The 22,168-nt window shown below is 41.7% G+C and overlaps 1 protein-coding gene across 2 annotated transcripts in view; it reads left to right on the top strand.

The window, feature by feature from the left end:
* LOC145348860 (uncharacterized protein C3orf85-like) overlaps window positions 1-22,168 on the top strand; it is a 52,667-nt gene that overhangs the window by 13,166 nt on the left and 17,333 nt on the right. For both annotated transcript variants that reach the window (XM_080196872.1, XM_080196871.1), the window contains exon 3: window positions 2,684-2,820. In XM_080196872.1, coding sequence (XP_080052998.1) covers window positions 2,684-2,820 — 137 coding nt within the window. The remainder of the gene's footprint in view (window positions 1-2,683; window positions 2,821-22,168) is intronic.

The raw sequence follows: 22,168 nt of genomic DNA, 5'->3' as shown, positions 1-22,168 counted from the left end.
TCACTGATTCCAGCCTGTGAACGGAATACCACAGATAGTGGGCTCAGGAATACATCTCAGTGCAAAACAGACAGTAAGATATATTTTTGAGGATCTAGCAGCTTGAAGGAGTCTGTAAATGTTAGAAAGCATTTTTGCCTTTTGCAACAAGGTGTTATCTCTGATTATCATATCTTACCTTGAAGAAGCATCTGGTAATTGATAAAAAATGTAATTATTTAAGTTCCAGAATCTGCTCCTGGAGCAGAGAATCATTTATTTAAAGTTTATTTCAGTGGTTCCTAAACTTTTTTCACTGGGCCGCACCTTCAGAATAAATATTTGCTTACGCCACACTGAATTTTTAATTGATAAGAAATACAGTCAAAAACAAAAAAAAACTCCTAGCAGTGCTTGATTCATAATATAGAACACAACTACTTTATATGATCATGGGACATCCAGAAAGTATAAAACAATGCAGCTACTTAAAAATATGATTCATTCCCAAAATATAGACAAGCCTCTTACATATGTAACTTAAGTAAATATACTAACCCAATGAGAGGTGTGAGCTTGTTTTTGTCAGGTAATCTCATTTATATTAGGTCTAATTTGAGACAAACAAACTCTCACCTCCTCATCAACACAAAGAAGCCTTTCTGTTTTCTGGTTTTTGATATTGGTCAGAGCTGAAAATCCCTGTTCACAACAAAATGTTGTGGAGAACTGTAGAAGAATAGCTAATGCTCATGAAAAGATGCATGGATACTGTTCCTGGTTGTATATCCAAAAAGAATCCAGTGTTTCATTTTCAAGGTGCGATCACTTGAAATGCAGGCCATTTCCTCCTCCTCCAATGTCAGACCTGAACAGCTGGAATTCGCAAAGGGGTCTCTAACCCAGTCAAATTTTTCTGTAGACAGCGATGGGATCAATCTTTTCTACCAGTGTTGCAACATATTCCTGCATGAGATCATACAATTCATTATTGTTTTAAAAGCTTTTACCAGTGGGAACATTTTAAGGTTATGTTGCATCGCTCTTCCAAGCCAGAGCTGAAGCTTTTTTTTTGAATACAGTTAGTTTGTCTGTAGTTGTGAGGATATTGTCATCATGGCCTTGCATACAGGCATTGAGCACATTCAGCTGGGAAAAGATATCGGCCAAATATGCCATCTTTGTACACCAGTCATTGTCATCCAGTAGGTGGTACAATGGGTTCCCTTCTTGTTCCAAAAATTCTCTTAATTCGTTCTTCAGTTCCAACACCCGATTTAAAACTTTTCCGCAGGACATCCAGCGAACCTCCGAGTGCAGAATTAGACATTGATGTTTTGATTCCATGTCTTTGCAGGGTTGAGCAATTACCACGCCTTTAGTGGTTTTGCTTTGATGAACTTCACAAAGAACCAATTTCAAATCAGCTACAAGGGTCTTGGTGATTAATGCCTCTCTGTGTAAAAAACAGTGAGTTGATATTACATCTGGACTTTTCTGTTTGATGAGTGCCACCAAGCCTCTCATATTCCCCATCATACATGGCGCTCCATCCGTACAAATTCCAATACAAGAATCCCATGAAGTCTCAACTTTTTCCAAATACTCAGACAAGGTTTGGAAAATATCTTGTCCTCTGTAATGTTTTTCAAGTTCCTTGCAAAATAGGAACTGTGTGATTATTTTGTCATTGTGAATGAATCTGATATAGGTAAGCAACTGTGCTTTTCCACTAATGTCGATCGATACATTAACTTGAGCGGCAAATTTAGAATTCTTCATACTTTTGGAAATCTTATAAATAAATGTGATAATAACACACAATACTCTACTACACTGCACTTGAATGGCATGAAATCTGGAAACTTCTATGGGTTTCTATCCATGAATGTTTAAGTGTTTCTTTGATTGTCCTTGAATTTGCCCGCCACACTTGCCATCCTCTCTCACCACACTATGTGGTGCACTGCACCCTTTGGGAACCATTGGTTTATTAATTAGTATCACAAATAGGCTTACATTAACATTGCAATGAAGTTACTGTGAAAATCCCCTAGTTGCCACACTCCGGGACCTGTTCTGGTACAATGTGGGAGAATTTAGCAAGGTCAGTGCACCTAATCGCATGTCTTTCGGACTGTGGGAAGAAACCAGAGTACCCGGGGAAACCCACGCAGACACTGGGAGAACACGCAAACTCTGCACAGTTACCCAAGCTGGGAATTGAACCCAGGTCCCTGGTGCTGTGCGGCAGCACTGCTAACCACTGTGCCTCCGTGCCATCCCTTTGGCAGCAGTGGAAATCAGAAAACAAGCTTGCTGATTTACACCATTCCCTTCTTTTGTTCCTGAAATTACTGAATTCTTGCTGTGATAACTTTTCCTAGCATTGTGTATTCTGCAGTCTTGTCTAAGTAGTTATTCTTTGTGCGGAAGTTAAGATAGGGCATTTCAGCAAGCTATTTGACAGTGGAGGACATCATCACTAAGCCTCTTCATGTTGTTACCCACTGTCTGTACCCATGCATGGCTGGAAATGCTAACTGATATTTTTCATTCCCAACCAATGTACCCATGGATATCTCAGTGCAAACTGGAAATTAAAGTTCAATTCATGATGGAGATTGGGTACCTATCAAAGTTTTTCAAGTCTTCTACAGATGATTTGTGTAATTGATATCAAAAAATATTGTCTGTTTGACAGGGCTTGCAGCAGCACCATTTTTGGCTGATCAAGAAGCCCATCACTTCATCCGCAGCAAAAGGCAAGCTGATACAATGCAAGGATACTGGGACCCAAACAGTGCACATAATGTGTGGGGAGTCACTCGGGCAGAACAGGTAACGACTGAATGTGATCACACCCTGATCTGGTTAAGTTGCATGTTCTTCAGAATTGGGGATAATTTTCCTCCAGCTGAATTTAAAATTACAGATAATTTGGGTAATTTAGAGAATTAGTCCAAGTGTGGTGAGTTTATCTTGAGCACACCAAAGAAAATTGAATGGGGAGTTTTATACACTTGGAGAGGAATTTTCTCTTTGGATTGACCACTGTAGATTCTTTAGGTCAGTCACTGAATAAGGGACCATATCAAGACGAATCCATGGGAGTAATTTCCTTATGAATAATTGGAGACATAACATCTAGTAATTAGAACCATTGAAGTATAGAAAAATTATACCACAGAAGGAGGCCATTCAGCCCAGTTTGTCCATGCCAGACCAAGAACACCCAGGTGCCCTTTCTAATCCCACCTTCCTGTACCAGGCCCATAGCCCTGTATTTAATAACACTTAAGGTGCAGACCCAGGTATTTTTTAAAAGACTTCAGGGTTTCTGCCCCTACCACCACCTCAAGCAGCAAATTCCTGATACCCTCTGTCTAAAACTTTTCTTCCTCATGTCCCCATTACACCTTATGTCACTTATTTGAATCTATGTCCCCTGGTTCTAAAATTCTCTGCCAAGGAAAACAATTTTACCCTAGTAATATTTTTGGAAGGAGCAGGTGACTATTGTTTCATGACTGGGGATTTTTGCTAATATCATAGACCACATTTTGTTTGGCCACCTGCAGGCAAAAACCCTACAAAATAGGGCACTGTGCTATTAAAGGTGTGCCCACTGCTTACCCATCCTCACCTTCACCATGCTTTTATGAGCCACATGGGAGGCATTGCGTGGGCCACCTTCCCTCAGCGTATAATACAGCCCCATATTTCAGTAGACTGTGGATATATTGGCTGGAATTCTCCAGCTGTTCACACCAGAAGAATCTTTTAGTCCCGTCGCATCTCTTATGTGGGTTTCCCAGCTGTGGGACCAGAAGATCCCACCAAATGGCACACTGCCTCCTGCTGCAAGAAACACACCACGGGGGGGCAGAGAATAACCACACCCCACCCCCCCTCCACTCCACCCCCATTGCGAGAGAATTACTACCATAATTAGTTAACCAAGTCATTAGTTTTATCGTATGACTACCGGGATGAAGAAGGTACACGAGGTGCATTTCATTTGTCTAACAGTATCCATTTCCTGTGCATTGCAACCTCTCTTAGATTTATTTTGGAGCAGAAAGCTATTGTTATAACTGTTTGCAGTGGGTTTTATTGTTTCAAAAACATTGCTGGGTTTCACAAGAACAGGTAAATAAAATGCAAGTTGGTAATTTGGCTACAATAAATCTAAAGAACTATTCAATGATCCAGCTCTTCATTGAGAAGCTTGTTAGGCAGGGGTGCAAGTTAGAAAATCAGTCATCCAGTGTGGTGGGCTTATCTCTAACCTGTGCTCATTGCTGACATTGACTATGAGAAAAAGAAACATATTTGTTTCCAGCATGTAACTCTTCGTATCTATGAATCAGTTTTTTTTAGTTCAGTAAGGATGTCATGATCAGCATAAGCTTGGAAGGCTGAAAGGGCCTGTTCCCGTGCTGTACTTTTCTTTGTTCTTTCTTTCATAATCTCTGATGATAACTACATAAACATTCACTAAATGTTGAAGAAAATGAATCTGAGCTGCTTGCTAATTTGAAAATTTTTAAATCAACATTTGGTGGAATTTTGATGCCCCCTGCTGGCAGGTTTCAAGGCGGTGGTGTCTCGTAAAATGCAACTCATGGCTAGTTTGCCACTTTCCTGCCCATCCCCAGCCTATCTCCCATTTTACAGCAGGAAGGGATGGGTGGTGGAGGGATCAATTTATTTGCATGTTCTGATGTAATATAAGGGGGTAACCTCCTTTGGAGATATCCTTGTTCATCAGAGTCACCACACCCCCCTCAAGGTCATGTCCCCTTTAACCTATCCCTTTCCATTATCCTCTCAAATCTGAACATCCCACAATCACCTCACTCCTTGTTTTCTTGTAGGTCCTGCTGATACCCCTAATTTACCTTCAGTTGGCCGTCATTAGCCCCTGTTCCTCAGGGACTGACTATAGCCCCAGCACTAGCCAATACTTGAACATGGGCTGCTGGGAATACAGAGCTGCTAACCATCTGATTGGCCGGCTGCTCTCTAAGGCAGTTGTTATGGGGCAGAAGGCTCTCCCTCTGCAAATCAATGCCTCACCGAGCATTAAGTAGCTATGGTACTGGTGAAGCTGTATTCTCCACTGACTCTTTAGATAAGAGGATGTGAAACCCTGCATTTGAAACATCTGTTCATTGCCTTTGCACTCAGAGAACAATCAGATGCAAACTACACTAGTTGCATCAGCAAATAATGGGGGTAAATTAAATCCTCCCACTGTTGTATCTCTGACTCACTTTTCCATGGAGTGTAGTTTCTCCTGTGGGAATACTGAATCAGGGAATTTAAACTACAATGCACCCGAGGAAATGGGAAGACAGATAGTTTTGTTTAATCTTGTACAGATGACATGCAGCACTTGCATTTAGCCTTAAGTATCATGGGCTTGAATGTTGCATGTAATCTTTCTAACTTCATTGCTCTTACAGAATCAGAGCCCCTATAGTGCAGAAGGAGGCCATTCAGTCAATCGAGTTTGCACCAACAGAGCATCTTTCTCAGGCTGACCACACCCCCTCTCTTTCCCCACCAAACTGCTGCCTTATCCCTGTAACACTGTGCATTTATCATTGCCTAATCCGCCTCAGCTTTGAACACTAAGAGGCAATTCTATTACTTTTCATAATTATTTGCTGTACTTGCAGATTAATCTGTTGAGATTCATACACTTTGTGATTTTTTTTTGTTTTGCTACCTTTGTCAGATACCCTGGAATTTTGAAGAAATGTGAATGACACCAAGGTGCAAACCTTAAACAGGATTACCAAATGAAACTTGACTTTCGTTTAGCCATGTATTTAACATACCGGATAAATAACTGAGGGCAAAGGTCGGGTGGGCAGGGTGGTGGGCAATAACATTTGGACAGTTTTCTCCCTGCTTCCAACATGAGAATTTATCTGAAAGACATTCACATTTGCTGTAAATGGAATTTTCAAATTTTGGAGAACGCATTTAAAATGTCAGATTTCAGTTATTTCTAGTCGACATTATCACTGATGTTCAGTACGGTCTACTAACATTCCCCAAACACAATAGCTGTCTTTCTCATGACACTTAGTGGCACTTTAATTAGAAACAGCAGGCATTTTTGGAGTAATTATATTGAATTTGCGCTTCTGGCAGGTGGTGCACTGGAAGCCAGAGGAATAGAAGTCATGTAATGGACCAAGAAGCACAATACAGGCAGAATGTAAATGTTATTCTAGCTGCTAATTTAAATGATTGTCATGTGAAGCCAGTATTAACATTCTGTTTAATGGCTGCACATTTGAGCAGGGGAATCAAAATCCTGAGAGGCTGAGATGATTTACAGCTAAAACAAAAATTCCTCACTGCCGTCATCAGCCATGACCTCAGTGGGTATCCCTTTCCCTAACAAGCATCCTGCAGCTTAGGGTGACCCTCAAATATCCCAGGGATTTGAGATTGCCCAAGAATGAAGCTATCATGCAAAGTCCTTGGAAAATTTGCACATGCACATGCATTATCCTCAAAGGGTGGTCACAGACCATCTGAACATTACAGGAATGGAACCATGGAAATGGGATTCCCTGAAGGGGCGGGAAGAGCTGGCCTGAGAGCTCTGAACTCTCCACTCACCTGACGAAGGGGCAAACCCCGAAAGCTAGTGGGTTTACTATGAAATAAACTTGTTGGACTTTGACCTGGTGTTGTGAGACTTCTTACTGTGTTTACCCCAGTCCAATGCCAGCATCTCCACATTTTGAGAATTTGGCAGCTGACATAGTTGAAGGTTTACTCTTGATTGCTAATTAGTTTGATGAGAATGAGTCTCAAGAATGTTCGAGGGCCATATTACTCTCTGAATCAGAGAATGGCAAGACTAATAGTCACCATTCCAATACAGTCTGCATCATCATCATTGCTGTCAGCCCTTTACAATTACGATTCCTGGACAGTCATTCCATTAGTTTTAAATGCTTGTCTTCCTTCACTCTCAATACACCCTTCTCCTCACCTCAGGAGCCCCACACCCACAGCTGTCCCATCCCCCATGCTAATAACAGCTGACTAACTCAATGCTCATTTTAATTTACTGACAACAAGGCTGCAGACTGACACAATGCTCTGAAAACATTTTAAAATACTGGCTGCAGATTTCAGGACAACACACACCAGCCATGACCCCCATCTGGTAGGATGCACCCAAACCTCTCACCAACACCCCTTAACCACTCTACTTTGGAGCTATTCACTGGAAATTGTCCCCTTGGATACCCTGGTACAAGGTAGAGAGGGGTACTCATCTTCTGCTCACTTTCGGAGGTCATAGTGCCTGGTTCCTGTTTTAAAAACCAATAGTAATTCAAGCCCATGCGACACCACACTGATGGGTGCAGTCAATGAGGTCTGAAAATTTGACTTCAACCTTGCTAAGCACATTATAATGCATTCAAATTGAGGCAAATCAGGTCCGCACCCTTTCTGAGTGTGAACCTCATCGCATCATCAGGGAGAACCTGGGTACATCACGTTCTGAAATATTGCTGGAGCAAATCCTGTCTTTGGCTTCTTGCCAAATCCTGTCTTTGGCCTCTTGCCAAAGACAGCCATGACGAGATTTGTGACTTTGGCTAATGGGCTCGCTTAATCCCACCCGCAGTGTCTGGTGATCTATATCTCAGCTTCCACTAGAGCAAAAACAGAGGTCACTCAACATGTTGGTGCTGTATTGGAAGCTCAGGCTGAAGTTATGTGAACTCAGCTTGCTGCCATATAAGTTCAGACTGCTGCCTTCATAGTTGTGCAAAGGAACTTGCAGGGTGTCATAGCAGTCCAGAAATATACCCTCCAACAGATTTCCAGGATCCCTGACATACTACCCTGGCAGAGTGAAAGAGCAACACAAACCTGCTGCCTACTCTCAGGATGACAGCATTCAATCTCCCACCAGCTCCTGTCTGCTACTGCCCTTACTGTTGCCTGTCAATCAGCCAGTCCAGATTCTTGATGTCCATGCTGAGAGGGTGCAGTTTGAAGCTGGGTCTTCCAAGAGTGGAGGTGCTTAACATGTCCTGCATAGCCATCTGTAGTTTCCCTCACTGAAATTTACCACTCTTCCATTTTGCAACCACTGCAATGGCACTGTTTAGGATCAGTGAGGCAGGCAACAGAAGTGGAATGTGGAACTAAGGAAATGTGAAGGGTGATAAACTGACATTTGTATTCAATACAATATAGTCTGAATGAAACATCTGATTGTAATGTGTTTTTTGCTTTACATTGTGGCCAAGTAGGTCAATAAGATTCCAGTTATTTAGATTATAATCAGTTCAGACTGTTATACAATAGCTTGCATCCTTTAAGAACATAAGAACATAAGAAATAGGAGCAGGAGTAGGCCATCCAGCCCTTCGAGCCTGCCCCGCCATTCAATAAGATCATGGCTGATCTGTCGTGGCTCAGTTCCACATTCCCGCCCTCTCCCCATAACCCTTAATCCCCTCGCTTATCAAAAACCCATCAACCCGCGTCTTAAAAATATTTAGCGAGGCAGCCTCCACCACCTCAACGGGCAGAGAATTCCAGAGATTCACCACCCTTTGAGTGAAGAAGTTCCTCCTCAACTCCGTTCTAAACCGCCCCCCCTTTATCTTGAGGCTGTGCCCCCTAGTCCTACTGTCCTTTCTGAGCAGGAAGAGTCTCTCCACCTCTATCCTATCCATCCCATTCATCATCTTATACGTCTCAATGAGATCTCCCCTCATTCTTCTAAACTCTAACGAGTACAGGCCTAGTTTATTCAGCCTCTCCTCATAGCTCAACCCCCTCAACTCCGGTACCAGCCTAGTAAACCTCCTCTGCACTCCCTCCAAGGCCAAAATATCCTTGCGTAAGTGCGGCGACCAAAACTGCACACAGTACTCCAGCTGCGGCCTCACCAATGCCCTATACAGCCGCAGCAAGACCTCCCTACTTTTATATTCAATCCCCCTCGCTATGAAGGCCAGCATCCCATTAGCCTTCCTGACCACCTGCTGCACCTGCAGGCTGGGTTTTTGCGACTCACGCACAAGGACCCCGAGGTCCCTCTGCACCGTCGCCTGCTGCAGTATAACATAACAAGTGCAGATCTATCATATATGTCAGATTGTCACTTTGCACTGTCCCAAAGTGTTTAAAGAGTTTAGTGAACATTGTCAATTGTGACAAATGATATGACGTGATGTTTCATTTAATTAACAAGCTGTGTCATGTTTAATAATAATCCTGTCATTTAGAGGGAGAACAATGTGAAGAAGCTCCCTTCATTTTTAAGAATTTCTGCCAAATAACTAGTAATTTTCCACCCATTTGTTTTAATGGTTATAAAATCAAGGCTTGCTCTCCTGATTTCCCAAGAACATTGCTTTCTGTCAGATGGTGAATCTACATTCAGTTCCAGGCACTATGGAAATCGATAGCTACATTTTCAAATGCTTTTGGGAATGGAAACAGCTGCGGATATGATTTGAGAATCACTTTCCTGAAGGGCTGGCACTGGATCTCACTGTCATTGGAATGCAATGCAATTTTCAAAGGATGATAGGGAAAGAGTGGTGTTTGGAAACCACAGGGACTGTTAAACTACTTGTAATGCCAAGTAAAAGGCTTCAGTGATCCAGTTTGAGATAATCAAAACAGCAAACACAGGGAACACAGTATTTGGAACATGTCTAGGTGAACCTGACCTGGAAGCAATGGGGAGTTATCAGGGGTAATGGGGACACTGGCCAATTTATTTCAGTAAGAAGTCTCACAACACCAGGTTAAAGTCCAACATATGTCAATTTATTTCAAACATGGATAATAACACTCAGCATTTCAACCAGTGGCACAGAGTTGCTATTGCTAGTGCTGGTGACCATGGGTGATTTTAATTTACATATAGATTAGATGAATCAGATTGATAAAGATAGCATAGAAACTGAGATCATAGAGTGCTTTCAGGACAGTTTCTTCGAGCAACAGTCCTACAGCCAACCAGAGAGCAGGTGATTCAAGGTCTGATAATATGCAGCAGGACAGGATTTATCATCGATATCATAGTAAAGGTGTCCCATGTAGCAGTGATCATAACATGGCTGAACTTTTCATTCCCTAGATTCTGGAAAGGTCCTATCAGATTGAAAAATGGCAAATGTAAAGGAGAAAAATAAAAGGCAGAATACTTTAGGTTAGTTTAACATCTGACATAGAAAAATTGCTGGAGTTTTTACTAAGATTATAGCTGGGTTCTTAGAAAATCTCAATGCAAGCAGGCAAAGCCAGCATGGTTTTGTGAAATGAAAATTGTGTTTGACTGAACTATTAGAGCTCTTTGAGGGAATACCAAACAACTGAATAAAGGGGAACTTGCAGATGTGATGTATTTAGATTTCCAGAAGGCACTTAGCAAGTTGGCATATTAAAAAAGCAAACTACACAAAATAAGACTTCATGCTAAAGAGGATAATATGGAGATTGGTTAGCAACAGGAAACAGAGAGTAAGCATAAATGATTCATTTTAGGTTGGCAAGTTTTAACAAATGGAGTGCCACATGGATTAGTGCTGGGACAATGATTTGGATGAAGAGACTGAAAATATAGTTGATCAATTTTCAGATTAAACAGAGATAGATAGGAAGGTAACTTGTGAAGAGGACATAAAGAGCCTGTAAAGGGATATACTTAGATTAAATAAGTGGACAAAAAAAACAGATGGAGTATAACGTAAGAAAATGTGACTTGTCTACTTGAGCAGGAAGAGTAAAAAAGCATCTTGTTATATGATTTGGGTGAGATTACAGAACTCTGCAATATAGACAAATCTGGGTGTCCTGCAACATGAATCACAAATGGTTCATTTGCAGGTACAGCAAGTGATTGGAATGCAAGAGGAATGGAATATAGAAACAGAAAAGTTTTGCTATTGTTGTACTGAACATCGGTGAAACATAGAATCATAAAATCCCTACATGAGGCCATTTGGTTCATTGAGTCTGCATCAACTGACAACAATCCCACCCAGATCCCACACATGTACCTTGCTAGCCTGTCTGACACTAAGGGGCAATTTTAGCATGGCCAATCCATCTAACCCACACATCTTTGGACTGTGGAAGGAAACCGGAAGAAACCCATGCAGACACAGGGAAAGCATGCAAACTTCTCATAGGCAGTCACCCGAGGCTGGAATTGAAAACTGGTCCCTGGCACTGCGAGGCAGCAGTGCTAACCACTGTGCCACCATGCTGCCCATCTAGAATACTGGGTATAGCTTTGGTCTCCTTATTTAAGAAAGGACAAAATTGCATTAGAAAAAGTTCAGAGAATGTTCGGGTATTTGATTTGATTTATTATTGTCACATGAATTTGTATACAGTGAAAAGTGTTGTTTCTTGTGCATTATACAGACAAAGCATACCACACATAGAAAAAGAAAGGAGAGGGCACAGAATGTAGTATTACAGTCATAGCTAGGGTGTAGAGAAAGATCAACTTAGTATGAGGTAGGTCCATTCAAAGGTTTGATGGTAGCAGGAAAGAAGCTGTTCTTGTATCGATTTTTTCGTGACCTCATACTTTGTATCTTTTTCCCAATGGAAGAAGGTGGAAGAGAGTATGTCCGGGTTGTGTGGGGTCCTTGATTATGCTGAATGTTTTTCCGAGGCAGCAGGAAGTATAAACAGTGTCAATAGATGGGAGGCTGATTTGTGTGATGGACTGGGCTTCGTTCATGACCCTTTGTAGTTTTTTTTGCGGTCATAGACAGAACAGGAGCATTGGTGGGCTTTCTTAACTATACCGTAGGCATGGAGAGACAGATTGTTGGTGATCTGAACACCTAGAAACTTCAAGCTGTCGACCATTTCCACTTCATCCCTGTTAATGTAGACAGGAGCATGTCCTCCACTATACTTCCTGAAGTTGATGACTGTCTCCTTTGTTTTGTTGACGTTGAAGGAGAGACTATTGTTGTCGCACCAGTTCACCAGATTCTCTACCTCTTTCCTGTTTAGAAGAATGAGAGGTATCTTATTGCGACATATAAGATTCTGAGGGGACATGATAGAGTGGATGTTGGAAGGACCTTTCTCCTTAAGGGAGAGAGTAAAACTATGATACACAGTTTAAAATAAAGTGTCTCCCATTAAAAACAGAGATAAAGAAAACTTTCTCTCCCAGATGGTTATGAGTCTGTGGAACATTATTCCCAGAGAGTGAAAGTCATTGAATATTTTTAAGACAGAGGTAGATTCTTGACTGACAAGTGAATGAAAGGATATCAATTTAGGCAGAATTGTGGTGCTGAGGCTCAATCAGATTCACAATGATTTTAGCGAATGGCGGAACAGTCCCAAGGGTGCAATGTCCTTCTCCTGCTTCTAATTCATATGTTCTTATGTATATTTGTAGAGCTATGAGTAGTGGAGAGTTTGATAGAAATGGAAGGTGATGCAGGCGGAGAGGGACGTAAGAAGTGATTAGCGTTGCCCTTGGTGGATGATGAGTCTGGGCAGAGATAGTTCGAGTCATGTTGAGATCAAAAAGGAGGAGGTATTAAGGGTCTTGAGAAATATTAAGGTAGACAAGCAGAGCCTGATGGGATATACCCTAGAATACTGACGGAGGCAAGGGAGGAAATTGCAGGAGCCTTGAGAAGAATCTTTATATCCTCACTGGCTACAGGGAGGTCCCACAGTATTGGAGAATAGCCAGTGTTGTTTCTTTGTTTAAGAAGGGTAGCAAGAATAATCCAGGTAATTACAAGCTGGTGAGCCTTACATCAGTGGTAGGAAAATTATTGAAGAGGATTCTTCAAGACAGGATTTACTCCCACTTGGAAATAAGTAGACATATTAGCGAGAGACAACATGGTTTTGTGAAGGGGAGATTGTGTCTCACTAACTTGGTCGAGTTTTTCGAGGAAGTGACAAAGATAATTGATGAGGGTAGGGCAGTGGATGTTGTCTACATGGACTTCAGTAAGGCCTTTGACAAGGTCCCTCATGGCAGACTGGTGCAGAAGATGAGGTTGCATGGGATCAGAGGTGAACTGGCTGGGTGGATACAGAACTGCTCAGTCATAGAAGACACAGGGTAGCAATGGAAGGGTGCTTTTCTGAATGGAGGGCTGTGATAATTGGTGTTCCTCAAGGATCAGTGCTGGGACCTTTGCTGTTTGTAATATATATAAATGACTTGGAGGAAAATGTAACTGGTTTGATTAGTAAGTTTGTGAACGAGTCAAAGTTTGGTGGATTTTTGTGGATAGTGATGAGGACCATCAGAGGATACAGCAGGCTATAGATTGGTTGGAGAGATGGCAGATGGAATTTAATCCGGACAAATGTGAGATAATGCATTTTGGAAGGTTCAATGCAGAGAGGAAATATACAGCAAATGTCAGAATCCTTAAGCGTATCAATAGGCAGAGGGATCTGGGTATACAGGTACACAGGTCACTGAAAGTGGTAATGCAGGTGAAGAAGGTAGCCAAGAAGACATACGGTACGCTTGCCTTCATCGGCCAGGGCATTGAGTTTAAAAATTGGCCAGTCATGTTGCAGCTTTATAGTTAGGCTGCACTTGGAATATAGTATTCAATTCTGGGTGCTACACTACCAGAAGGATGTGGAGGCTTTGGAGAGGGTACAGAAAAGATTTATCAGGGTGTTTCCTGGCATGAAGGGCATTAGCTATGAGGAGAGGTTACCATAAAAAGATCCCATGTGTCTTATGTTGTCTCTCATTGCCCAATGTTCATTTAAATAACAACATAACTCAGGGTTCAGCAACATTATCTCCTTATGACCCAAAATAGATATTTGTAACTTCTGTATGGATGTTTCATTAATTTTTGGAAAGTTGGACCAAGTTGATGAGGTAAATTCAGATACCAATCATTGGACTTCTCTTTCTCATTGAGTCCACACATTTACAGTTAGATTCCTTTAGCTCAATCATTACATGTGCCTCTGTTTAACAATGGAAAGCAAAGTTCCACTTCCCTTAACTTACACTAACATACAAATTTGGAGCAGGAGCAGATCACAGGGCCCCTGTGAGCCCTGCGAGGTTGGAGAAACTTGGTTTGTTCTCACTGGAACGATGGAGTTTGAGGGGCAACCTGATAGAACTCTACATGATTATGAGAGGCATGGACAGGGTGCTTAGTCAGAAGCTTTTTCCCAGCGTGGAAGAGTCAATTACTAGCGGGCATAGGTTTAAGGTGCGAGGGGCAAGGTTTAAAAGAGATGTATGAGGCAAGTTTTTTACATAGAGAGTGGTGGGTGCCTGGAACTTACTGCTGGGGGAGGTTGTGGAAGCAGATACGATAGTGATTTTCAAGGGGCATCTTAACAAATACATGAATAGGATGGAAATAGAGGAATATTGTCCCCAGAATAGTAGGGGGCTTTAGTTCAGTTGAACAGCATGGATGGTGCAGGCTTGGAGGGCCGAAGGGCCTGTATAATTCTCTTTGTTCTTTGTTCTTGTTCTTATTTGTGCTTAATGCAATAGAAATAGTGATGCCCTGTGAGATGGCAATGTCAGGGGTATTCTATTTCAGAAAGTTGGTGGAGGATGCAACAAGAGTTGACCTTTACAGGCACATTTTTTTAGGTTTAGAAGTTATACCCTCATTCTCACTGCGGGGACTGAGCAATGTCCTCTAGCGAAGGAAACCTGCTGCCCTTACCTGGTCTGGCCTACATATGCTTCCGGCAATGTAATTTATTCTTAAATGCCTTCTGAAATGACTCACTCAGTTCAAGGGCAATTAGAATTGGACAATTAATGCTGGCCCAGTCAGCGTCACCATATCTCATGAATGAATTAAAAAATAAAGCAAGAATTAGTCAGTCAAAATAGAGTTGAGTACAGTGGGACTCCTTATGTTTACTAATATTCAGCAGGCAGGGCTCTAGTTAATAAGTCAACAGCAGAGCAGGGAAGGAAAATGTGCCATCTGGAATATCTTGTCTGACAGACGGGATGTCGCAGAACAAACCCTCCAATTATCTTGCTTTCCTTGCCATTGAATCAAAGTTTTGTTCCATCAAGGCTTGTGTGCAAAAGCTTTCCATGTTTCCAAGCACATCTCCAAGTCTCTTTTATAACCAGCAAATGGCAATGGAAGCAGAGTTATGTTGTTTGGTTCTAATCATGATCTGGGACAGAGGCGGCAGTTACAAGTTGATGATTTAGCATTTGGATGAGGCAGGGTGTCTTTCTACAGCTGTAACTGTGACTGAGATTTTGGATCTATTCTGCTCATCCCTTATTTGAGAAGGCGGAACAGCTGCTTCACATAGTCTGCTTCACCTCTCCCAGTTGGATAACTGAGTCCAGAGAGATCCGTTTCTGGAGTAGAAAAACACAAAATACACAAGTAGTAAACTTTGGGATCTAGAACATCGGGATCCTCTTAAACGTTCCCAAAAATGATGCCCAGAGCATCGCATTTCATTTGTCGCCTGAGACCTGTAGTGTTATGACATTGACATTATCATTCTGAGTGAGACCCAACAAGTTAAAGAGAGGCAGGTTATATTTTATTCTGGAAAGGGAAACCAGAAGAATGTAGAATTCATGGAGTTAGACTTACATTAAAAATGAACTTGTGAACTGGCTTCATGATCTCCCTCTTGGAAGAATTGTGCATCTTGTGAATCTTTGTCTCAAAGTGGCAAGGAGTCAATTCACTAATTTGATCAATATCAATACCCCAAATCTGGATGTCAACAATGAAATGAGGGAAGAGGTCTATGCTAACTTTAGCCGGGCTTTCTGTAGCGTTCCAAAGCAGGTTAGGCTTATTCTTCTTGTAGAATTCAATGCCAGAGTTGGAAAAGATTCTCATTTTTGGAATGGAACTGTTGGCAGGAAAGGAATTGAAAGTGTCAACTCCAGTGGAATTCTTCTCCTTACCAAATGCACAGAACATGGGCTTATCATTCTCCAACCAGTGGCACCTTTTCTTTTTTATTTGCTTATCACTGAAGGTTACAGCACAGGAGGAGGCCATTTGGTTAATCGTGTCTGCATGGGCTGTAGCATTAAGACTTAGTACCATTTCCCTGCCTTTTCTCCTTACTCCAGTACATTGTTTCTATTCAAATAAACAATTCATTAGATGTGAATGTTAGGCCAGCACTTATTGCCCATCCTAATTGCTATTGAGAAGGTAGTGGCATGCAGCCTTCTTGAAGTGCTACAGTTCATTTGTCATAGGAACACCGACAATGCTGTTAGGAAGGGAGTTCCAGGATTTTGATCCAGTGACAGTGAGGGAAAAGTGATACAGTTCCAGGTCAGGGTGCTGTGTGGCTTGGAGGTGAATTTGTTGATGGTGATGTTCTCATGCATCTGCTTGCCTTGCCTTCCTGATAGAAGTCACGGGTTTGCAAGATGTCAATCATTTTCCATGCCCAGAATCACAAAGATGTCCACATAACCAGAGCAGTGAGAGGGCAGGTGACTGCTAGACTGATCACTGACTTATTTTTCAATTCCGTCCATCAAACTGGCTCCCAAACAATGGGTTCAACAGAGCAGATGTTTACAAAAAAATCAATGTCGAGACAGGCAGATCCAAACAAAAGCAACCAATTCTAACAATGCCCTAAGGAAAAAGTTTCAAATTTTAATCAAGAATAGAAGAAGTATTCAGTGCTTGAGGTATCTTTAAGTCCAATATCATCAATTCCTACAGTGAGAGACATGGATTTTCTATCAAGAAACATCAGGATTGGTTTGATGAAAATGATCCAGATATCAATACACTGATTGATTGCAAATGCAAGACTTACTGCTCCTGGCAGAATGATTTCAACTTAGAGCAAAGAAACTGGCTTACCAACAAGTAAAGGCCAAGGTGCACAGGTGAACCCATGACATGAAGAACAAGGCAGACAAGGCAAAGCAAATTCAATAACTCATTGACATGAGTTCACCAGCACTAAGACATGGTGCAAAATGCAACACATGGTGCAATTACTCGAGAACCAATCCCTCTGAGGCCTAAAGATGGGAGAAATCTGATCAAGGAGGAGGAAGCTGTCAATACCTATGCTTGATTGCATTCAAGTTTTCTAATTATCCCCATAACCTCCTTAGTAATAGATTTCAACATTTTCTGAACAATAGATGTTAATTGGCTAGTAGTTTCTTGCTTTCTGTTTCCCTCCTTTCTTAAAAAAAGTTATATTTCGCTATTTTCCCACCTTATGGTACCTTTCCAGAATCTAGGGAATTTGGGAAAACTGAAACCAATGCATCTGCTATCTCAGCAGCCACTTGTTTTAAGAGCCTGCCGTGAATGCCATTAGGACTTGGGGACTTGTTAGCTTTTAGCTCTAAAGCTTTTCTCAGTACAGTCCCTGGTGGTTGTCATTGTATCAAGTTCCTCCCACCCTTTCACTTTTTGATTCACAATCATTTTATGGGATGTTATTTGTATCCTCTACAATGAAGACAGATGTAAAATACCTATTCAATTTATCAGCTTTTTCTTTATTTTCCATTATATCTTCCCTCAACTCACTCCCTGAAGGACCCATGATCATTTTATTTCGTCCTTTCCTTCTTAGAAACCTGTAGAAACTCATATTATCTGTTTTTATATTTCTTGTCCACTTTCTCTCATATTCTAATTTCTCAAGCATTATTCTTTGTTGTTTTTATAAATTTTTAACTCCTGTAAATGGCTCAGAAACTTGGACTGCATTCAGATACCACCTCAAGACCCTAGAGAGGCATTATTCAATGCTGTCTGAGATGGATGCTTCGCATCAGCTGGGAGGATAGGCATACTGTGTTCTAGAAGGAATCGAGAGCAACAACATAGAGGTCATGATCATCCAAAACCAACCCCACCGGGCCGGCCATGTGATTAGGATGTCAGAGTCCCGATTGTCAAAGCAAATCTTTGTCTAGCTCGAGGAAGGCTCTCGAACAAATGGAGGACAAAGACACCCTGAAGGCTTAGTTCAAGAAATGCAACATAAATGTAATGCCTAGGAAACCCTTGCTCAGAAGAGACCTTTCTGGTGGAACCTGCCAATTGAAGAGACACAATTCTTTCAGGACACCTGATGACAAGAGGAGGCCCGAAAGAAGAGCCTGAGGAAGAAATACCAGCGATCTCGAGTCCAAGGACCTATTCCCCAAAGGCACCTTCTCAAAAACATCTGGCAAGTGTGCAGTGAAAGACATAGCTCTAGGATTGGCTCACCACAGATCCCATGACTTGTAACACAGGGTTTCTTAGGTGGACAATTATACTCGATAGCGAGAGATCACCAAAGAATGGATGTTTTTATATTCTGTCCAAATTTCTGACTTGTCCCTAATCTTTGCTGAATCTTTTAGTTTGATCCTATCTTTAACTTCCTTAAATAGCCATGATTGCTGCATCCTTTCCCTCGTGTTTCTTTTTTAATGGAATTACTTTTTGAATATCTGCTTAACTGTTTGCCACTGCAAGTCCTTTGGCCTATCCCTTAACCTACTTTCACAATTCACTTTAATCAGCTCTGTTTTCATCCCCTCATAATTGCCCTTATTTTAGTTTAAAACTCTAGACTTAGACTGACTCTTCCCTCCCTCAAGTTGAATATAAAATTCAATTGTTATGGTCACTACTATCTAAGGCGTACCTATTATGATTTCATTAATTAATCTTGTCTTTATCCAAACTGATTCTACATCTTAATCTTTAAAATTAAGCCAGCCCCCTCTAATGTACTGATGCCACCTTTAATTAACAAAGCTACCATTCCACCTTTCCCAACTCCCTGTCCTTCCAAAATATCATTTATTTTTGAATCTACAAGTCCCAGCCATTGCCATACTGAACCATTTGTTTGTAATGGCTATCAGATCATGTATATTTATTTCCAATTAAGTTGCCACCTTATCCATGTTGTTATGAATGCTCTGTGCATTTAGATACAGAGCCTTTAGTTCTGTCCTTTTACTATTTTCACAATCTCTAGCCTTATCTGCTGGTTCAGTCTTATGTTTGCATGCTCTCTCCCTTCTTGCCACTCTCTGATTATCATTTACTTTATTGAATCCTTGCTCAGTTTGATTTGATTATTTATTGTCACATATATTAGTATACAGTGAAAAATATTGTTTCTTGTGCACTATAGAGACAAAGCATACCGTACATGGGGAAGGAAAGGAGAGAGAGCAGAATGTAGTATTATAGTCATAGCTAGGATGTAGAGAAAGATCAGCTTAATGTGAGGTAGGTCCATTCAAAAGTCTGATAATTTCAGACTTTTGTATCTTTTTCCTGATGGAAGAAAATGGAAGAAAATATGTCTGGGGTAGGTGGGGTCTTTGATTATGCTGGCTGCTTTTCCAAGGCAGAGGGAAGTGTAGACAGTGTCAATGGATGGGAAGCTGGTTTTAATGATGGAGTGGGCTTCATTTATGACCATTTTGTAGTTTCCTGCAGTCTTGGACAGAGCAGGAGCCATACCAAACTGTGATACAGCTAGAAAGAATGCTTTCTATGGTGCATCTGTAGAAGTTGATGAGAGTTGTAGCAGACATCCAAATTTCCTTAGTCTCCTGAGAAAGTAGAGGCATTGGTGGGCTTTCTTAAGTGTAGTGCTGGCATGGAGGGACCAGGACAGCTTGAAGCTTTTGACCATTTCTATTTCTTCCCCATTGATGTAGGCGGGCGCATGCCCTCCACTACACTTTCTGTAGTCGATGACCATCTCCTTTGTTTTGTTGACATTGAGGGAGAGATTATTGTCATCACACCAGTTCACCAGATTCTGTATCTCTTTCCTTTAATGTGTCTCGTCAGTGTTTGAGATCTGCTCCGCAATGCTGGTGTCATCAGCAAATTTGAAAATCGAGTTGGAATAGAATTTGGCCATACAGTCAAAGATGTGTAAGGGGCTGAGGACAGAGCCTCGTGGAGCACCGGTGTTGAGGATAATCACAGAAGATGTGTTGTTGCCTATCCTTATTGACTGCGATCTGTGGGTTAGGAATTCTAATCCAGTTGCAGAGGAAGGAGCCAAGCCCCAGGCCACGCAGTTTGGAGAAGAGTCTCGTAAGAATAATGGTGTTGAAGACTGAACTGTAGTCTATGAATGGGTGTCTGACAGACAGAGTCTGTCTATCTGACATAGATAGATTTCTTTGTTATCTAGGTATTGCAGGTTTGAGTGTAGGGCCACAGAGATGATGTGGATCTATTGTGGCAGTAGGCGAACTGTAGTGGATCCAGGCAGTCCAGGAGGTTGGAAGTGATTTGTGTCATGGCTAACCTTTCAACGCACTTCATAATGATGAATGTCAGAGCCACCAAACAATAGTCATTAAGGCTCGCTGCTTGGCTTTTCTTTGGTACTGGGATGATGGTCATCTCCTTGAAGCAAATAGGGACCTCAGATTGGTGTAAAGAATCTTAGCTTGTCTTCATTCCTTGATTTATCATGATTCCCACATTTGATCTCTCTCCCCCTTATTTACTTTAAAGCCCTTGCCAGTGCTCTTGTTATTCAATTTGGCAGAACACTGATTCCAGCATGGTTTAAGTGAAGACCTAAAGGTGCCAGTGCCCCATGAATTGAAACTCATTTCTTGCACACCAATCTTTGTGCCACACATTTAACTCTCTAATTTTATTTACCCCACGCCACTTTGCTTGTGGCTCAGTTACTAATCTATAAGTGACTTTGAGGTTCTGTTTTTAAATTTAACCCTTGAGCTACTCAAACTCCTGAAGCAGAATGTCTTTCCTCACCTTACCAATGTCATTGGTACCCATTTTTGATTTGATTTGATTTATTATCAAGGAAGTATTGCACGCAAGAAAGTATTGTTTCTTGTGTGCACTAGAGACAAAGCATACCATTCATAGGGAAGGAAATGAGTGCAGAATTAGAGTTATAGCTAGGGTGTAGAGAAAGATCAACTTAATGCAGGGTAGGTTCATTCAAAAGTCTGATGGCAGCAGGAAGAAGTTGTTCTTGTATTGGTTGATACGTGACCTCAGACTTCTGTATCTTTTTCCTGACGGAAGAAGGTGGAAGAGAGAATATCCGAGATGTGTGGGGTCCTTAATTATGCTGGCTGCTTTGGTGAGGCAGTGGGAAGCATAGACAGAGTCAATGGATGGGAGGTTCACTTGCGTGATGGATTGGCGTACATTCAGAACGTTTTGTAGTTTTTTGCGGTCTTGGGCAGAACAGGAACCATACCAAGCTGTGATACAACCAGCAAAAATGCTGTCTATGATGCACCTGTAAAAATTATGAGAGTTGTAGCTGACATGCCAAATTTCCTTCTGAGAAAATAGAGGCGTTGGTGGGCTTTCTTAACTATAGTGTCAGCATAGGAAGCCCAGGGCAGTTTGTTAGTGATCTGGACAGCTAAAAACTTGAAGCTCTCAACCCTTTCAGCTTCATTCCTAATGATATAGAAAGGGGCATGTTCTCCACTACGCTTCCTGAAGTCGATGACAATCTCCTTCATTTTGTTGACATTGAGGGAAAGATTATTGTTGCCACACCAGTTCAACAGATTCTCTGCCTCATTCCTGTTCTCTGTCTCGTCATTGTTTGAGATCCGACCCACTACGGTGGTGTTGTCAGCAAACTTGAAAATCGAATTGGAAGGGAATTTGGCCTCACAGTCTTAGGTGTACAAGGAGTATAGCAGAGGGCTGAGAACACAACCTGTATGGCACCGGTGTTGAGGATGATCATGGAGGAGGTGTTGTTGCTTATCCTTACTGATTGCGATTTATGGGTTAGGAAATTCAGGATCAAGTCGCAGAGGGAGGAGCCAAGCCCCAAGCCATGGAATTTGGAGACATGTTTCATAGGAATAATGGTGTTGAAGGCTGAACTGTCATCAATAAATAGGAGTTTGACATAGGTGTTTTTGTTATCTAGGTTTTCCAGGGTTGAGTGCAGGTCCAAGGGAGATGCATCTGCTGTGCACCTGTTATGGCGGTAGACAAACTGTAGTGGATCCAGGCAGTCCGGAAGGCTGCAATTGATTTGTGCCATGACTAGTCTTTCAAAGCACTTCATAATGATGGATGTCAGAGCCATTGGGCGATAATCATTAAGGCTCGCTGCTTGGCTTTTCTTTGGTACTGGGATGATGGTCATCTTC

This window comes from Carcharhinus amblyrhynchos, chromosome 10 (assembly GCF_965287045.1).
Source record: "Carcharhinus amblyrhynchos chromosome 10, sCarAmb.v2.hapA, whole genome shotgun sequence".
NCBI lineage: Eukaryota > Metazoa > Chordata > Chondrichthyes > Carcharhiniformes > Carcharhinidae > Carcharhinus > Carcharhinus amblyrhynchos.
The sequence above is the reverse complement of the archived record's forward strand: the minus strand, read 5'-3'. Positions and strand labels throughout refer to the sequence as shown.